The 19,778-nt window shown below is 35.2% G+C and overlaps 1 protein-coding gene across 1 annotated transcript in view; it reads left to right on the top strand.

Moving 5' to 3' along the window:
- LOC150092515 (AP-2 complex subunit alpha-like) overlaps positions 1-19,778 on the top strand; it is a 440,587-nt gene that overhangs the window by 246,147 nt on the left and 174,662 nt on the right. Inside the window, exon 12 of the mRNA XM_090414707.1 lies at positions 12,301-12,438. Within this exon, the coding sequence (XP_090270833.1) occupies positions 12,301-12,438 (138 nt within the window). The remainder of the gene's footprint in view (positions 1-12,300; positions 12,439-19,778) is intronic.

Raw genomic sequence — 19,778 nt, 5'->3', positions numbered from 1 at the left:
AATGCAGAAATTGAATGAATTTTTAGTTCCATGAATGTAGTTAAAACTAAATTAAGAAACAAGATGGAATTGCCAATGCTGACAGCTATTTTGTTAGTCAAGTATGGCCTCAGACATAACAAGTGCTGTACAGACTATCATTTACCAGCATCTACACTGAGTAATATTGGCATGATGGCCACATATAATAAAGCTGAAAATCTAAGTGAAAACATGGATGAATTAAGTGCATAAGACCACATGGAAGATGTATTTAGTCACTTATATGCAAGTATCACTTCAACTTGAATAAAGTAACTAACTTAAAAGTATCAACTACTAGTTTTAAAATTTTAGCTTCAAATTTTTATTTTTAACTCCTTTTTAGCTCTTTTTTAAATTTTTTTTAAGATTTAGCTGTTTTTAGTAATTTTCATTTGGCAACACTAGTAACCAGTGTGGTAAGAAAGGCAAAAGCAGAGTATGAAAGGAAATTAGCAGCACAGGTACAAAGATTATCCCAAACAATTTTTTTGATATGTTGCAAGTAAAAGGAAGAATGTTTATGGCAGATGATTTTAATGAATTCTGATGTTGGGAAGTAACTAAATCAGTTGAAATAGTAGAATTACTAAGTGAACGCTTTGCAAGAGTATATCATTCAGGTGGTGATGTTGCAGTAATGATAGAACCAAAGACTTATACAGGAACTGTGGTAAATGAAATGGAGGTGCATACTATTTTACAGAACCTTAATGTGAATACAGCTGTGGGATTAGATGGTATACCAGCTCGAGCTTTATATGAAGGTGCTAGGAAATTGTCTTGGACCACATTATTTAATCCAAGTCTTGGCTCTGGGTTAGGCCCATGGGAGTGAAAAGAGGGGAAAATAGTTCCATTGTGTAAAGCAGGGTTTCTCAAACTTTTTCTACGACGGAACACTTCACAAATTCTGAAATGTTCACGGAACACCTTGGTTATTTTGTAATATATTAATTAATAATTAATTGGTAATTTAGCTTATTTTATTGTTAATTAATAATTAATTAAACATCAATTAAACCATCATTAAATTAATTTGTGCTGATTTTCATTGACATATCCCATTCTGATCACCAAAAATGTATATTATTATAAGTACTTACGAGTGAATGCAGATTTTTTCTCCTGTGTGCTGGTTTTGTAGGTTAGGTAAATATAAATAAAATAAATGAGTAAATCTAAGCGTTAAGAAAAAAAAAAAAATCATTTGTCAAATGTTAATTAGTAAAAACAAAACACATAAAAATAGTAAAAAGTATATTGAAAATTACTTTCTTAATGACTCTGATGTTTTTGGGTCTTTGAGTTACAAATTCTTTTGATATCAGGCACAATATTAGAAAGTTGAATTCTCATATTTGGTGTAGCGTCGGAATCTGTTCCTGGACTTTCATTTGGTTGCAGCATAATATGAAAATCCTGCCTCGCATAAATATGTCGTTGTAAAAGGAAGTAAAACAAGAATAGCTAGTTTTGACAACACGCTTGTCCAGAAATCATTTATTGGCAGTTCCTTGTATTTTTATTTTAAATCAGTCACTAATTAAGTCGATTAGATTTTCATAGTCACTTGCGCTGAAGCCTACTGGCTTAGCTGTCACTGTAAATGGATTCAGAACCCAGGATTGTCCTCACTGGATTTTGGAAAATATTGCAAAAGGGTTGATTGCAAGTCATGCAAGTGTTCTAAAATTACATTAGATATTTCTTCATTTACTTTTGAATTTATTTCAGTCAAAAATTCATGCAAGGTGGGAAAACAATCAAAATTATTCTGTTCAACTGTAGAAATCCAGAATTGCAACTTCCTATCAAAAGATGCAATTTTATCTCTTCTATTAAAAATTGTAATATTCTTTCCTTGTAATGATAAGTTAATTTCATTGCACTTCATAAAAATATCTGCCAGATACGCAATACTCATCAACCATGAAGATTTTCTTAATAATTCAATAAAATTTTGTCCTAAATTATGTGACATCAAGAAGACCATTAACTCACTGCGAAGTTCAAAAAGCCTCAATAATGCTTTTCCTCTGGATAGCCATCTCACTTCAGTATGTAATAAAAGTGCGTTATGTGCACTACCCATTTCATCGCACAAAATTTTAAATAATCTGGATTGAAGTGGTCGAGATTTTACATAGTTGATCATTTTTACGGCTTCATCCAAAATAGTTTTTAAATATGTAAGAATTCTTTTTGTTACTAGTGCTTGTCTATGCAAAACACAATGACTTCTGGTGGCTCTTGTAGCTACTTGCAGGATATACTGAGCACCATCTGTACAAATATCAACACACTTCTCCTACCCGATTTCCTGTTTTGTAATATAATTATTAATACAGTTCAATATATCTTCTCCGGTAGTTTTTTCTTGTAGATATTCGCACATGAGTAAATCTTCTCAATACTTTTATCAAATATGTAACGAACAAACACTAGTAATACAGCGAGTCCTGCGACATCCGTAGATTCATCCATTGCAATGAATATTCACCGCAGTCTAAGTCGATGAGTTAGCTCTTTTTCTGTGTCAGCAGAAAGATCTTTGATGCGGCGTGAAACAGTATCATTTGATAATTGTACTGCATCTATTTTTTTAGCAACCTGCTTGTTTAACATGCATGATACAATGTCTTTCACACAAGGCTTAATGAGCGTCTCACCAATTGTGTGAGCTTCACCATGAAGTGCAATGCGGTAACTCATGCGAAAAGACGCCTCTGTTGCATTTTCAGTTGTAGCAATTGTAGCCATTTGAAGTTTAGATTTTTCTAGCGAGTCACGTCGTCTCTTAAAAAAAATCTAATAATGTATATCTTTTCCTTTGTAATCAGTGTGTTTCGTTTCGAAGTGCCTACCAAATTTAGCTGCAGCCAAAGAACTGTTTACTAGTATTTTATTACATAAAACATCAGGAGCATGTGTATTGCCAATACACATAAATCCATAATTTAAATAACTTTCATGGTACTTCCGTTTTGGTCTGTTCTTAGATGACTCTTGTTCTTTAATATTAGCTTTTGAAGAAACCACAGTTTGCAATTCCATATCTTCTCCAATCATACGAGTAGATGTGTCAGTAGAAGTACTTGCTCCTCCTTGTGTTAAAGTTCCTGTCTTTAAACAAGATTCCATGGGTATTTTTTCAATAATATTCAAATTCCAATATTTGTCAGAGCTATAATAAAAAATAGAATTGTGTTGTAAAGGTAACTTTAGTATGAAAAACAATAAGATTATAAATAAGAAATGTCGAATAATATAAAAGTAAATGAATAATGCAAAATAGTAAAAAAAGACTGCAACACACAAAAGTAAATATGAATTGTAACAATACTTGTAAGAAAAGGACTGAACTGTATCAAATAATGTAAAAGCAATTGTAATAAGAATGATTTGATAAAATGTTCAGTAACAAAAATTAAACGGTTCAAAATAAATCAGATATTAATTATAAAATTAGTTAAAAGAGTAAGAATTCTTTTTTTTAAAAGTCGCCTCGCCTACTCCCTATATACGGAAATAAAAAGGCGTTAGCTGATTTTTTTTTTTTTTCCGAGAGCCCAGTCCCAACAAATTTACTCGTAAATACCTTTCCAAATTTTTTTAAAGTTCATACATTAACATAAGTAATAATAATTAATTATGGCATAATCATAAAGCATATTAGTACACTTATGTATACGGTGTGGCATGTTGACAAATATAAATTACATTTAAATTAGTTATCAATCACTGGACTAATGAAATGTTGTAGCATGTCGTAGTTTCTTCAGGCAAACATCATTAAATTAATTTGTGCTGATTTTCATTGACATTTCCATTCTGATCACGAAATATATTTATAATATTATTATAAGTACTTACGAGTGAATGCAGACTTTTTCTCCCGTGTACTGGTAGTTTTCCCCTCCTTTTGTACATCCTGGATATTTTTGTAGGCTTGAGGTGGATGACTCACTATCTGTTCCGTCATAAACACCTTCAATAAGAGATTTCTTAATACCAAAATTAAACAAAGTGCATTTTCTTTTATTCATATCATATTTTTAACTCTGTATTTCTATTATTTTTAAAAAAAATCACGGCACTCCGGTTTCAGAACAAGCACTTACACACTGCAATACGAACTTGCGAAGAAAGTATTCAGTAGTAATAGATTTGAGAACCAGATACAGACTATCTTGATCTTCAATTTCAGTGGAAACTTTTCTTTATACTTCCTTGCTGATTGGACACTGATATTTGCAGATGTTATTTCGTTCAGTTTTGAGAACACACCGCCCATTGTTGTAATCAGCTTGCAGGCAATTTTTATGATCGGTCATAAATGGCGGTATTCTCTTTCCCGATTGTTGAAAGATTTCAGTGTGTGAAAATTAATGATAATTCATGAATACTTCCATGTTTAAAAATATGCAGCTTGGTCACTGACATTTGCTACACAGATGTCATTACCTCCAGTTTTGAGAACAGAAGATATGACACCAATTGTTGTAATGGGCTTGCAGGCAATTTTTATGACCCATCATAAACAGAAGCATTCCCTCTCCCAAATATTGAAAGGTTTCGATGTGTGAAAAATAACGATACACAGATGTTATTAGGTGTTCTGGGTCTGAGCTTTTCGACATATTCACGAATATTATTCTCCTCAGAATATTTTTACTATAAAATATTTATTCATGAAAAATGCTTAGAAAAACTAAAATGACAAATTTCAGAACTTCTCGCGGAACACCTATTCACCTTCTGCAGAACACCAGTGTTCCGCGGAACACAGTTTGAGAAACCCTGGTGTAAAGGATGCTCCAAGACTGATGTAGGTAATTAACAACTGATCAGCATATCAGGAGTAGTTGTCAAGGTACTGCAGAAGTTAGTCAAGAGCAAAATATAGGAATAGATGGGGGGGGGGAGACATGGTTTTGTGAAGGATAGGTCGTGCTTCAGTAACTTGCTCACATTTTATAATACAGTGACTGCTGAGTTAGTCTAGAAGTGATACTGTTGTACTTTGCAAAAGTCTTTGAAGGATACCATGTGGAATTCTTATCAGTAAACTACAGCACATGAGGATGGCTATAAAGTTTATGTAGTGGTTAAGAGGGTGGTTGGAGAGATATCAGAAAATAGTTTATTTAGGAGAATAGCCCAGAAGAAGGCCTGTGACTAGCAGCATGCCACAGGGCTCTGTTCTTGGGCTGCTACTATTTAATTTGTACATTAATGATATAGAAAGGATCTGAGAGGAGCTCTTCAGTTGTTTACCAATGATGCAAAATTGGGTAAAGCAAATATTAAAATTTTGTAGGATGATTTGGATAGACTGGTAGCCTGGGCAAAGGAAAATGGATGTCGGTTTAATGTGACAAAATGTAAGATTATGCATTTTGGATGCAAAAAGATTATCAGCTGTATACCACATTGATGGAACAGTACTCCAGGAAATGGACAAAGCCAGAGATTTGGAAGTGTTAGTGGATAAGGAGTTAGTTTAGAACGTACATAACAAAAGTGGATAAAGCAGCTAATCGGATTACTTGGGTACTGACTAATATTTCGATGAGCATAGGCAAGCAGGTGATCGGCACTCCTTAAAAGGCTATGTGGAGGTCTCCTACCAGTTATCTAGCTTTAACTCTTAAACATTCCCCAGCTTAATCATGTGATCAAATGCCAATTAACATCTCCATTCAGCAATTTAATCTACCCACAATCATTTTTTACTCCTACTGGTGATATGGGGGGGGGGGGAACCTCACTGGAATTCTCGGTGGATTGCAGTGATAGTCTCCTCTCTTATTCTATTTCTCTCTGCTTACTATATTATTCATCTTCTTAAGCCTGAGCTGTATATCCCCCCCCTCCCCATGGAACTGTTCTCAATCTTTCTTCACGTGCCTTCCACGATCGCTTTCATCTGCAATTCATTTGATTTCTTTAGCCATCCATTTTACTCCCTATCACCTTATTGTCTTCACTCAAGGTATATAATTTGCAATTCAAAATCACAATCAAAAATCACAAAGCACAATCCTGTCCTTTTGCTACAAGGGTGAGATTGTGCTTTGTGTGATCTGACACTGCCTGCCAGTGAATGCCAAATTTATAATTCCTAACTTCTGACCATAGAACCTCCGTAGCTCAGTCAGTATAGACGAAGCCCTTTGGTCGGAAAGACTTGGGTTCAATTCCCGTCGGTGACGTGAGGAATCTTTATCTGGTCTCTTTCGATGAAAAGTGAGCTAGCTGGTCTGATACAGAGGTAGGTGGGTTTTTTGCATGGAAACTCGGTTTTTTTCCCCTTCAGAACAGGCAAACCAGCCCCATGAACACACATTGATTATAGTCATGAATACATCCCAGCCACATGCCGGTCCCAAGTCGGATAAAATTGAGGGGGTTGGGGAAAGCAATGGTGAACTACCCTGTAAAAAATCTCACTCAGAACACTTTGTGGGCAATGCCTACAAAGTCACCTAGGGTCGGAAACTACTGAAAAGGAAAAACCACCACTTCTGACCATCTCTGGATCAAGGTTTCCTTGTCCCACTTAATAAATTTGTCTGCTGCATTTGCCAGTCTCCAAACTCCAAGAACCACTCTAATCTCTTCATATTTCTCTCCATAAAGCTTAACTAATTGCAATCCAGCTATATAAATAATGAAAGATATCTGCCTAGGCGACCTTAATATCCACAACTCCAACTGGACTGGCTATCCTTCTCCAATACTACCACTCAATCTGGATGTAATGCAAGTTTCTGCCAAAAGCAATGACCTAACACAAACTGTACATTTACCTGCCCAAATTCCTGATAACTTCTTTACTTTTCCAATAAATTGTTGGACATTACCCTGTAATGTCCAACAATCCTATCAACAACTCAGATCAGATCTTGTGAAAGTTGCCATTCTCATGTAACACATAACCCTCATGTCCTTTGGAATTACAAAGGCACCAAGTGGGATTACCTCCAGAAATACTACTCTTCCTTTCCATGGTAACACTATTGCTTTCTGACTCCAAAACCATCACTGAGTGAGTCACAGAAATTATCTTCTATGTCATGAAGGCCTTCATTCGCTATTCCAGACAAAATTCTTGTCTACTTTTCAAGCTCTGGTTCAATAGAGGATGTGTGAAGCATTACTGAAGGTGGGGGGGGGGATTCAGCTTACTGCAGGTAACATGCAACTAGAATCTTAGCTTAATACTCAGCCTATGATAAAGCAAGCAATACATGTAAAACCATGAGCAAATCCAACCAAAGACCAATAGCAGAAAATTTGCCTATTGTCCAAATGAATGCCAGGCCTTCTGGTAAGTCACGAAGACCATCAAACACAACTTCTGCACACCTGCACTTTCACCTCTCTCTCATCCAGATGGCACCAACATTACAACACCCAAAAATAAACTGACTTCCTGACATCACTTTTTTCCCTCTACTCCTACGTAATGACTAAGGCACACTGTCTCCCTCCATATCAGTAATCAAGCACCATATGCTTCCTGGAATTTTTCTGCATAAAATACATAAGAATATTAAATTTCACTAGAAGGATATCAGAAAAATCCTCAGTAACCTTGATACCAATAAGCCTCCTGGTCCTGATGGTATTCCTCCAGTTGTACTAAAAGCTTGTGCTCCAGAACTCGCACCTGTCCTGCATCATATCTTCAAGCTGTCATACTCATCTCCCATATATCCCACAGCCTGGACATAATGACATAATGTCCAACCTTCTCGGGGTTCACCTTGTTAGGTGTCTACTGGTATACTGGATGAACGAGACTGAGCTGGCAATTTGGAATTTAGCTGACCAATTTGTATTCTTATTGACTTAAACCATAATGCAAAATTATGGCAACATGGCTGAATTTCATGCTGACTGGGCCATTGCCTTGCTAAACAAGGCCCTTGTTCTTTTTGCCAGAAGACCAGCACATACAGTAAAAAGTCAGCTACTTTGAAAAAACTTTTATTGGGATTATATTGATCAAGTGCATATAATTAACAACTAAGTTATACCAACTAGTTTCACCAGGGTACATAACTGATGTATGGCACTAAAAAGTAAAAAACTGTTACAAACTATAATCAACCGATTCCAATTATATTAAACAAAGAGCAGAGCGCGTACAATACATTCATAGCGTGGATGATATCACTTGTTATTTAGGAACATTCTATAGTTGGCACTATAATTCAGTTCTGGCGAGTTGAAGGATCTGATAAGGGTCTTCCAGATCATGGGCAAGAAAATTAAACGTTTTTTTAACAGTCAGCTACTTTAACAAATTGGCTTCATCAATATAATAAAAATAATACAGATCAACATAATAGGCATTATTGAAACAAATAAAACAAACACAGGTGAGATCTTTCTTAGCAGTACAAGATGTCATAATCATGCAATAACAATCGGGGAAAGGAAGGATTGCTATATTATTTAACACTAAATATAAAAATAATCTTCCTAATTGGCACACAAAATCAAGTAGACTGATGTGGGCAGATATCAGAATGGGGAACTGGACAATGAGACATTGTGCCTATGGTGCAGAAGCTTTTCCAAAGGAAGAAGTGCAGGAATTTTTTTGAAATATTAGAGAAGGCAAGCAAACCAACCAAAAAGGAAAAGTTGGCTGTTGTTAGAGATCTAACCAGCAGAATAGAAAATGATTACTGGACATAATGCTTTGGGAAAATTTGGAGAAAAGTGCAAAGCTAATAACAATGGTAAGTACCTGCTGGGTTTTCTGTTCAGGGTATAGGCTAGTTATTATTAACATCATATTCCAACATAAATGTGCACAGGTTTGCATGGAGAAAAGATGCAAGAAATAAGTTTCATTGAGTTGAAATATTGAAATAAGTCTCAAAATTTGAAACTGGAAGTGATCACATTTGTGTTGAGCAGGATAAATTCATATTGAAAAGAAGAGTGTGTAAGAAAGTTTAAAATGAATCAAAGCTAAGCAGCTTTGAGATGTGAAATGTAAACTGAAATACACAAGCATTATTCAAGGAAAAGAGTTTGAAACCAATTACCAAACTTTGAAGATTTGTTGGCAAACCCTGAAGAAAAAAAAAAATTATCGATTCAAATTGGGAGCCATGTGGTGAGGTTTCTCCAAGGATAGAACAATTAGAAGTCCATGATGGATTCAGAAAATTAAAGGCAATCCAGGAAGAGTATTGAAAGTTCTTGGTAATTAAGTCAGCTTGTGCATTTTGATGAAAATATCAGGAATTTGGTAAGATATTGTGTAGACTATTGAAAAAAAGCTTAGAAATGGAGGAAAGAGTACTGTAAAAGGAATAATAGATAAAGATGACACACAAAAACTGAAGATAAACATATTCTAGATGTCTGCAGTAATTACTTTGAAAGACTGCTAAATGAAATAAGTAGGAACATGATGATAGAAAACATCCAACAGGAATGTAGTCTGGAATATATATCAATACTTGAAGTAAAAACAGTTATCAAAAACCTGAAATGTGGAAAGGCAACTGAAGTAGATGAAATTTGACCAGAAGTGCTTGAATATGGAAATATAAAAGTTTTACAATGACTGAACTGCATAATTTGGAAAGCCTGGATCAAAAGTCAAATTCTGGGGGGAGTGGAGTGCTGATAGTACCCTTCTATAAAAGGAAAATTTAGAGCCAAATATGAGAATTAAGTGGAACTTCCCTATTAAGTGTTCATAATAAGATTTATGCAAGTATATATGAAAAATGGCTGAGAAAAATTGTAGAAGAGAAGCTTGAACAAGCTGAACAGGATCATCTATTCAGTGTAAGATGTAAACAGTGTGCAGAAACAAGCAAATCAAAGAACAGAATATAAGATACATACAATTACTGTGTTGTTTGATTTGCTTGTTTCTTCACACTAATGATGACTCTTATTTTCAGTACGCAATATCTGTACTTGGATTAAAGTTCATTACTGTGTTATTGTGTAATTTGTTTTTTATAGATTTAGTGAAAGACTTAGTTGAGAAATCATGAGAATATAACAAGAATTGGTATTTAAGTTTTGTAGATATGAAAAAGATATGACTAGGTACTAACAGAAGATCTGTTCAAAATGATACAGTTATATGGCATGAATGGTACATTATATCCAGCAGTATGATAGTCTATATTTGAGTTTAAGTCAGCAGTTAGAATTGGAGGTACAAAAAGATTGCTTGATGTGAAATCTGTTATGAGAGAAGGGTGTATGTTATCTCCACTGTTACTGATCTATATGGATCACATTATAAAGGAAAGGTGTATTGAACCTGATATCAAAACTGGAGATGTCGATCTCAACTGTTTACTTTATGCAAATAATGTTATACTTTTAAAGAAATCTAGCACCAACCTGTAGTATTCCATAACTAATGTAATAAATTTGGTATGATAATCAGCAATAAAAAGACAAAGACACTGAAAATAGGCTGAAACATTGAAAACATCAACTGCATCCTGAAAGGTGAACCTATAGAACAAGTAAAACATTTCAGCTATTTAGACACAATATTTAGTGAAGTTAGCAAATTAAATATGGAAATAGACAACATAATTAGTAAAGTTGGTATGGTAAGAAGTCAGCTGAATAAATTTATATGGAATAAGAAAGAAATTAGTTCAAACACTAAATTAGCTGCATACAAGACTGTGTTCAAACCAATCTTATGGATCTGAGAGCTGGGTTAGAAATGAAACACTTGATCAAAGACTGAAGGCAACAGATTTGAGTTTTCAAAAAGATTATAGAAGTGAACATATATTAGGAATGAACTTGACATTGTTAGCATTCAGGAATGTGTTAGAATAATTGAGGTGGTATGTCTAGTTAAACAGAATGGAGGAGGAAAGGTTAGCAAAATTGGTGTTTTTTGCCAGGATGGCAGGGAAAAGACCCATAGGACAATCAAGATCTAAGTGGGTTGATACAGAAAAAAAAAGTGTCTTAGAAGACTGAAATATCTTGATATTATTGGAGTCTTGATATGACACTTTCCTCCAAGTTAATCTGTTGATATGAAGTTAGTAATGATGTAATTTTTTTTTTCAGGTAGTATAATATCCTGTATACACTGAGGGTCAGGAATTTGATCATTAAGCTCTATCCATGTAAAGCAGGTTTCCTTCCTAGAGGGATAAGGAAGTAAAGGATTAGAAGTGAATGAAGATGTATTCCAGCTACTGAGCACCCTAGATATTAATAAGGCAGAGGGACTATATAGGATTTCACCACATATCTTAAGGGAATGTGCTAAGGGATTGACTTTGCCATTAACTTGGCTGTGCAACAAAAGTCTTATAACTGGGCATGTAGAAGAGTGGAAAGAGATAAGAATGGTGGTAGAATAGAAATTTCAAACTGCTGGCCTACTCCTGAAAATGTTTTTTTGATTATAGAATTTAGTTGTGCCGGCCTTGTTGACCGAGTGGATAGCATACCTACTCTCCATCCGACAGGTCGTGGATTTGAATCACACTGTCTGCATCAATGTTTGTCAAAGCCTGCTCTGGATGAGCTTTTATATCTCTTTGAGTTTATAAGGCTCATCTTTTATTTAAAAAAAAAAAAAAAAAAAAGTGGTAATTAGATAGAAACATGACCTGATTGGCCAAGTGGTTAATGTTCCCACTCTCCAACAGGTTGTAGGTTTGAATACCACGATACACATGAATGTTTCATTATCTTTGTGGAAGATGAATTTTGGTGTTGGTTGTGAGACCATTTCCAACCTCTCCATTGGAGGCCTGAGGTCCCTTGAAGTTTCTAAAGTCGTATTTCTGAATAGCGTAAAATAAAATAAATTGAAAAATTCTTTAGTACAATGGGCAGGCTACAATACTACAGGTTTACAGCTTTTATAGGTGCTAGACATGAATTATTAAATGGATTTTATAAGATTGATACATAAGAAATTTTATTTATTAACAACAGGGTTAAGAACAATGTATATGTATAATACCAAAGAATAAAAGCATTTGATATGTTAATAGATATATGGATATTATAAAGCATTAAGAATATCTTCAAATGCATTAAGAATTAACTACTTTTGTTTAGTGTACATGCACATCTTGAGTTATATTATTTTAGATAGAATAAATTTATCAGCTGTGTTTTAGTCAGTTTTCAGTATCATTTTCTGAAAGGAATTTCAGAGCAGATTAATTTGTTACTCTCTTAAAGTAGATTTGTAATATCAAGTAAGCCTAATTCTATGTATATTTCTATGAACAGACTGAAAGAGATGTCAGTGTACGTCAAAGGGCTGTAGACCTTCTCTATGCTATGTGTGATAAAAGTAATGCAGAAGAGATAGTTGGAGAAATGCTAGCTTATTTGGAAACAGCTGATTACTCCATTCGGGAGGAAATGGTAAGTTTCTCAGATAGGTGATTTTTAAAATAGCTAGTTTTTATAACTTCTCATTCATTCCAATGTGACAATAATCATGCATAAAATATCAAATATTTTTCAATTGTACAAAATATTGAAAAAAATTGCCTAAAAGAATGTGGTATTTTTTATTATGTAATATAATAATCTATGGTACTTAACAGATTTTTAAGGCCTACAACCTACCAAGATTGACTTTCAATATCATCATTTTAGTATCAGCTGACTAGTCTTTTTCCTAAATATATCTTTTGTGTGTAAATTAATAAACTGGTAACTGGCAATATATAGCTTTTCTTGGCCAAATCAACCCCACTTTCTTGGTGGGGGCTCTCAAGCAGAGCCCCATTTGTGAAATGAGCTGGTCTCCAGTTGGAGATCTTCCCAGATCCAATCTTTTATTCATCACTGAACCTCAAGTGGCATCTTTCACAACTACAGCTCGCCCTAATTTTCCATGTTACATTCATGCATGATGCTTTCTGTAAGAAGGATGGAACAGGCACTTTTGTCAAGTTTGATATCACCCTGAAATATCCTGTGTGATCTGCTTTGGCTCAAGATACCCTTGCCTCATTTTGTTGCCTTCATTTGCTGCCTTTACTGATCTCTTAATTCTTATGACTATACTGACCTTTATTATCTATCTCTGCAATTTGATCATAGCCATAGTTATCCGTTACGGTGAGCTGATCTTCCTTGGAGATTTCAATGTCCATAATTCTAACCAGTTTCTCTTCTCTAACTTTATAGACCATGCTGGAAGATAAACTGAATTGTTGGGTGTCAGTAATGAAGTAATGCAAGTTGATCATCTACCTACTGAATTCCATATAATGCTTATCTTCTCCCAGTACCCTTGACCTTTTCTTAACCAGTTCTCCTTCCAGATACACAGCTGTTGTTTCTCCTCTTCCTGTCAACTGATGACAACCTTGTCCATGTATCTTTTTTCTACAGATCATCGTGCTCCCAGGCAGTCCCAGCCTCTTATCCTGTATCACTACATTGGTGCCATTTGAGAAGATCTTCAGAATATTTATGCCTCTTTTCCATGATTTAATTATTGCTTCCACTCTACTGATCCAAGCACTTAGTCCATAATGACCGGCATTATTTTTTCTTAAGTAGAAAAGAGGAAGACAAGAACACCAACCTTACATTAGCAATGGGAAGTCTGAGAAATCTAGCTTAGCACAACATGGAATAGATATGGACCACAATATCCTATGTGACAATCTGACATGTTTACTTCATTTTGTTGCTATAAATTTGAATGTTTAAAAAAAAGTGCTGAGGCCTTACTTCACTGTCTGAGCTGAAATTGGAATGACTGCCTCTCACTATATAAGATATGGGAGAGTCTTATTCTAATTACACATCACTGAGTTCTTTTTTTTAGATACAGTTAATGAGTAATTAATAATACAATGTTTCCTCAGTAATATCATTGCATTGTTTTATGTATAACATGTGGCTCTTACTGTTTCAAATCAATGTATTGTTTGCATTCTACCTTGTAATTAATTTTCATTGTCACTAGTGATGGTGTGTAATATTCAAGCTGAAATATGGCTTTAAATAAATATTATTTCCTTGTGTTTTCATGTGAATTAAAGTAACATAGAGTAGTTATAAAATTGGAAAATTTTTAATATGAAAAGGATGCCAGTCAATGCAGTTAACAGGGATATTGCTTAGTTAGAAACCAAGTATAATCAAAATGCTCTTCCTTAGAACTTGTTTACTTGGTTCTAAAAATATCTTGTTGAAAATGGAGCTGGATTTCATATAATGCACTTTCATTATGAATAGTTAATATTCTGCTGATTCATTGATAAGTACAGACTTCTCTACATCCCCTCCACACACCACTTTGGTCACAAGGCATCTTCATGGACCCAAAGAAATACACTATCGTGCATTCAGTCATGCTAGTAAGAAGACAGAGTGAAAGGCATGATCCTGGTCCTGACTGACACCCTCTGTGGGAATCCTGTGTCTTGGTGACCAAGGCAAAATGGTGTAATAATTTACTAGATAATAATTTAGTAATTATCTTTTTGACATTGTTTTTTCTACTAAACATCAACATGAGAAATAATTAATGTCTAAGCATACATATAGATTAGTGACCATGCATAGAAATGAGGCACTTTATTTCATTATGTGTAAACTTGACAGATTACCTAAACACTCGCATTCCACAAATTCTGCCAGGATTTATGCATTATTCCTACATTTGTTAAATTCAAGCCTTAGTTTGTCTCTTCATGCACTTATGCTCATCATCACTATCCTTCTGCTGTATCAACTGTCATATTAACTTCACATGTACATGCCACGTTGACCAACACAAGTATCACTTTCACGTGCTACAAGACAAGCTGTTCAACACACTGAATGGTGGGCTTTGAACAATTTCTCTCAAGCATCTGAAACTTAAGCACAAAAAAAAAATTTTAAAAAAATGAAAGGCTATCCTATTCAAAAATTTAATGATAATAATAAATTCCTGATATGTACTCTTAGGATGTACAGGATAGTATAATAGTACTACATGAAAATGTTACATCATTACCAACCTTAGATGAACAGTTATCCTCCAAACTAATCTGTTACCTGTGAAGACAGGTAACAGATTAGTTTATCATTATCTTATTAGTTTATCATTATAACATTATCAGATCTTATATTTCTGCCTTCTACCGTACTTTTTACTGTATCAGTCCACCTGTGGTCTTCTTCTGTGTCTTTTTCTTGCCAAGATGCAAAGAACAATTCTATTGGTAATCTTTCTTCTTCTATTCTGTTTAAGTGACCATACCACATGAGATTACCTCTACTAACATATTCCTGAATGCTAACAATGACAAATTGTTAATATGCTACTACCATTGATGGCATCTGTTCACTCCTGTAATAATTATAATACAGGAGAAAAATCCACGTAAAATATTTTTATTAGCATAGAATTTTCACCTAAGTATTTGCCTAACTACATAATGATGCGTATGATGCTTAATTGAAAATTCTGCATTAATAAAATATTTTGTGAGTTTTTCTCTGGTATGATAATTATTTTACGAATGGGGTGGGGGGGACTAAAAAGTTCTGATAAACACCTAGAACAAAAATTATATTAAAGCGACTGCTATAACCACAAGAAAGAACATACCTTAAAACCCTTGAACTCCGTTTCCTTAAATTGTAATAATCTGTTTTTTCTTTTACAATATATAAGAAGACAAGTCGGAGGTTTTGAAGAAATTCGAAGACACAGGTATACACACCAAGTTTTTTGTGCTGCAAGAAACGTCTGCAACTGAGATTCACTGAACTTTGTGTGAGACTATAGGGGACTGTGCCCCAACATATTCAACAGTTGACAGATGGGTAGCCAAGTTTATAACTGGGTATCTTGAGACAACAGGTGCTTCCAAGTCAGGAAGACCTTCCACAACGATCACACCTGAAAAAATCAATGCAGTGCATGCCATGATCCTTGATGATAGATGAATACCAGCAAAAAACATTGCAAAGACTCTGGAGATATCCAGGGAATGAGTTGGGGTTATTATCAACCAACATTTGGACACACAGAAGCTCTCATCGAAGTGAGTTCCCCAAATGTTTGAATACCAAACAAAAGAGAGAATATGTGCTGTCATCTCAAGGGATTTTGGGTCATTTTGAGAAATCGGGTGAATTTTTTTTGGCTCATATTGTGACTGTTGAAGCATGGCTTCATCACTATGATCCAGAGACCAAACAACAGTCAATGGAGTGGAGACACAAAGGCTATCTATGGCCAAAGATGTTCCGAACCCAAAAGTCAGTAGGTAAGCTTCTTGCCTTTGTCTTTTTGGATATGGATGATTTAATCCTTCCCAAGTACCTCAAAAAAAAGTGAAACTGTTACAGCAGCAGTTTATTCACCAGCTCTGAAGGAGGTACTGAAGGGAAAACACTGGGAAACTGAGCAGAGGCATGTTGCTTGTGCAGAACAATGCACCTGCTCACACTGCTCATGAAACCCAACAGACAATACACAACTCAGGCTTTCAATGTCTGGCTCATCCACCCTATTCACCAGACCTGATCCCAACTGACTATTTCCTGTTCCCAAATTTAAAGAAATGCTTAACAGAAAAGAAACATTTAAAGAAATACTTAAAAGGAACAAAAATTTACCACATAATGAAATCATATCTGCAACTGAGGACTGGTTTGTCCAACAAGGGAAAGATTTTTCTTGGAGGATTGCAAATGATGCAGCTGCATTGTATCAACTATATAATACTTTGTGGGGGAGTATGTAGAATTATGTGTTGTGTAAGTTACATGATTCTACCTCAATTCCTTTATGGCAATTATCACAACTTTTCAGCACACTCGCATAGATATTTCTATTCACGATATTTCATTATTGAAACAAATCGCTCCCATAATCTTTCTCAGAACTGCTCATATTTGTGGTCTCCAGTCTTTCATCAAGTGTTTTATTTCTATCCTGCTCTCAGATCCATAAGTTAAAATTGGTTTGAATGCTGTTTAGTATACAGTTAATTTACTGTTTTGATTAATTCCATATAAAATTATTTAGCTGACTTCCTGCCATACCAGTTTTACTAATTCTGTTTTCTATTTCCATATTTAATTTGCCATCTTTACTAAAAAATTGCACCGAAATGTTTTACTAGTTCTCTAGGTAATACAGTTGATAGGAATACAGTTGATATTCTCAATGTTTCTGCCTATTTTTATTGCCTTTGTCTTTTTATTATTGATTTTCATGCCAAATTTATTACATCAGTTCATTAAATGTAGTCAGGAAATCTTTCAGACCTGTACTGAATTTAGAAGTAAAGGCGATCAAAATTAAAGTATCACTGTTTAAGGCCTTGTGGAGCACCATCCAGTGATCCAAATGCTGTGAATCATCTTTGCAGGAATGCATTGTGTGTCATGTTAAAACGATATCTGAGTGAGAGAGAGCAAGTTCCAAAATTCACCATTGGGGCATTGTAAACACAAAATGCATGTAATTTGCATATCATGCAACTTGCCAGTAAAGAGATGGACACAGGATTTTTCCCTTCATTCTGGTTGTTAATACTGCCCACAGTGATGGCACTAATCTTGTCCTAATGTGCTTTGCTCATGAAGCTGTACTACCTAACAATCAATACTGTTGCTGCAGTTTTTGAAGTTTGTGTGAACAAATGTCAACAAGGTCCACTATCTCCATTTGGTCTGTGACAAATGATTTTTCATTTTGAAGAAACTGAATCGTTGGGAGTTAGACCTGGAAGAGATCTAACTTGCAAACCAATTGGTTCACAAGTGAATGAAGTTGCTACTGTTGTCGTGGAGCAGGCCATGAATAACAGCGTTGGTTTCTGCAGGGACCGATGCTGTATCAAGACACGTGGTTGTGCCTTACATAACTGTCTGGAAAATTCTACAGAAGATTTTGCATTTCTACCCATTAAAGATAACCTGAACGGAACTGTGAATTCCCACAGTTGCCAGGTATGGACTATGTAAAACCAGCATGTAATCTAACAAATTCCTATGCATTCACCCAAAGTTACTATCTGATCTGCTGTGGATTTATAGTTTTGTATATTATTGGACTATTCTTCTTTGAGGACCTATCACCAGTTGGGTCCTGTGACTTGCTGTTACTGCCAAGAGGTATCACGATATGATAAAAAAATTTTGTTATGCTATAGCTACAGTGCCTGTGCATAGCAAGAACATTTCACAGAAGCCAGAATGATTAGCCATGCAATTCCCACTTCATGGCCGCCTTGCTCTGCAACTTCTGGCTATGTGGATTTCTCAAAGATAGTATCATCCTGATAACTTGCCAGCACTGAGCATAACGTAGTATGTGCTCAACATCAGTCCTGAGCAACTGCATCCTGCCATTGAACATGCTGTTCAAAGGATGCAGTTTACATACATCATACAGTGCCCCTAGCAGTGAATTTTGGAACTTTCTCTCTCTCTTTTTTTTTTTTTTCCCCTTATCTCTGAGATATTGCTTATGCATGATGCACAATGTATTCCTGCAAAGTTTCATAGCATTTGGATCTCTGGGTGGGGCTCCACGAGGCCTTAAAAAGGGATACTTTAATTTTGATCACCTTGTATAACATCATCTACACAAAGTAAAGAGCTGAAATTAACATAACCAATTTTGATATCAGGTTTAATACCACTTTTGTTCATAATTAGATCCATATAGATAATGAATAACAGTTGAGACAATGTGCACTCTTTTTGCACACCTGATTTAACATCAGATCATCTTCCTGTATCCCCATTTATTCTAACTGCTGAACAACTCAAACATTGCCTAAGTATTAGTTGATATAATGTCTCAGTTACGCCATATAACTATAGCATTTGAGCCTCAACAGAGGCTCAACAAATTAAATTAATTTGAGCTACAACTTAATTTAATTTGTAGCTCAGTCCGTGTATATATATACATACATACACGAAGACCTGGGTTTGATTCCCGTCAGTGACGTGAGAAACCTTTATCTGGTCTCTTTCAAACTAAAGGTGAGTTAGCCATTCTCATATGGAGATAGGGTGTTTTTTCATCCAGAAACTCTGGTTTTTCGTCCCCCAAAACAGGCAAACTGTCCCCTGAACACGTGCGTCTACAGACACTGGACACACCGGGAGGCATAGGACTTCGCCATCTTATCCTTGATATGGTAGCAGTTAAGTGAATAGCAAAAAAAATCCTCGACACCACAGGGTAAAAGAGGAGAGAAGGAATTGTAGCATTTTGAACAGCTTTTCTCTTTGCACCTTGTCACATCTTTTCCAGATCTATGAAACTTAAATACGGATCCTCGTTATATTTCCAAGATTACTATTTCTTAAAGTGAAAATTTGATCCTGTCAACATCTGTTTGGTCTGAATCCAGCTTGTTTTTCTCCAACATTCTCTTCCACAATTTTTCTTAGCTGATTCTAAAATATATTTGCATAAATCTTATGAGGAACACTCAGTAGTGAGATACCTCTCGCATTCAGTTCTATTTTCCTTTTTTTATAAAAGTACTATTAGCACTTTACTCCAGTCATCCAGAATTTTGGTCCTCTGACAGGCCCTACTGAATTATACAGTGCAATCAGTTTACAACTTTTATACCATCGTAATTGAGCATTTCTTGTCGAATATCATCTACAGCAGCTGCCTTTTCACATTTCTGGTCTTTGGTGGCTTTTCTACTTCGAGTATGGATACGTATTCCTGTTGAGTGTTTTTCTACCACCATCCTGACACTGCT

This window comes from Typopeltis vanoorti, chromosome 25, assembly GCF_054136105.1.
Source record: "Typopeltis vanoorti isolate ZY-2024b chromosome 25, IOZ_Tvanoo_1.0, whole genome shotgun sequence".
NCBI classification, from domain to species: Eukaryota; Metazoa; Arthropoda; class Arachnida; order Uropygi; family Thelyphonidae; genus Typopeltis; species Typopeltis vanoorti.
Note: the sequence above shows the minus strand (reverse complement) of the source record. Positions and strands in the feature narration are given on the sequence as shown.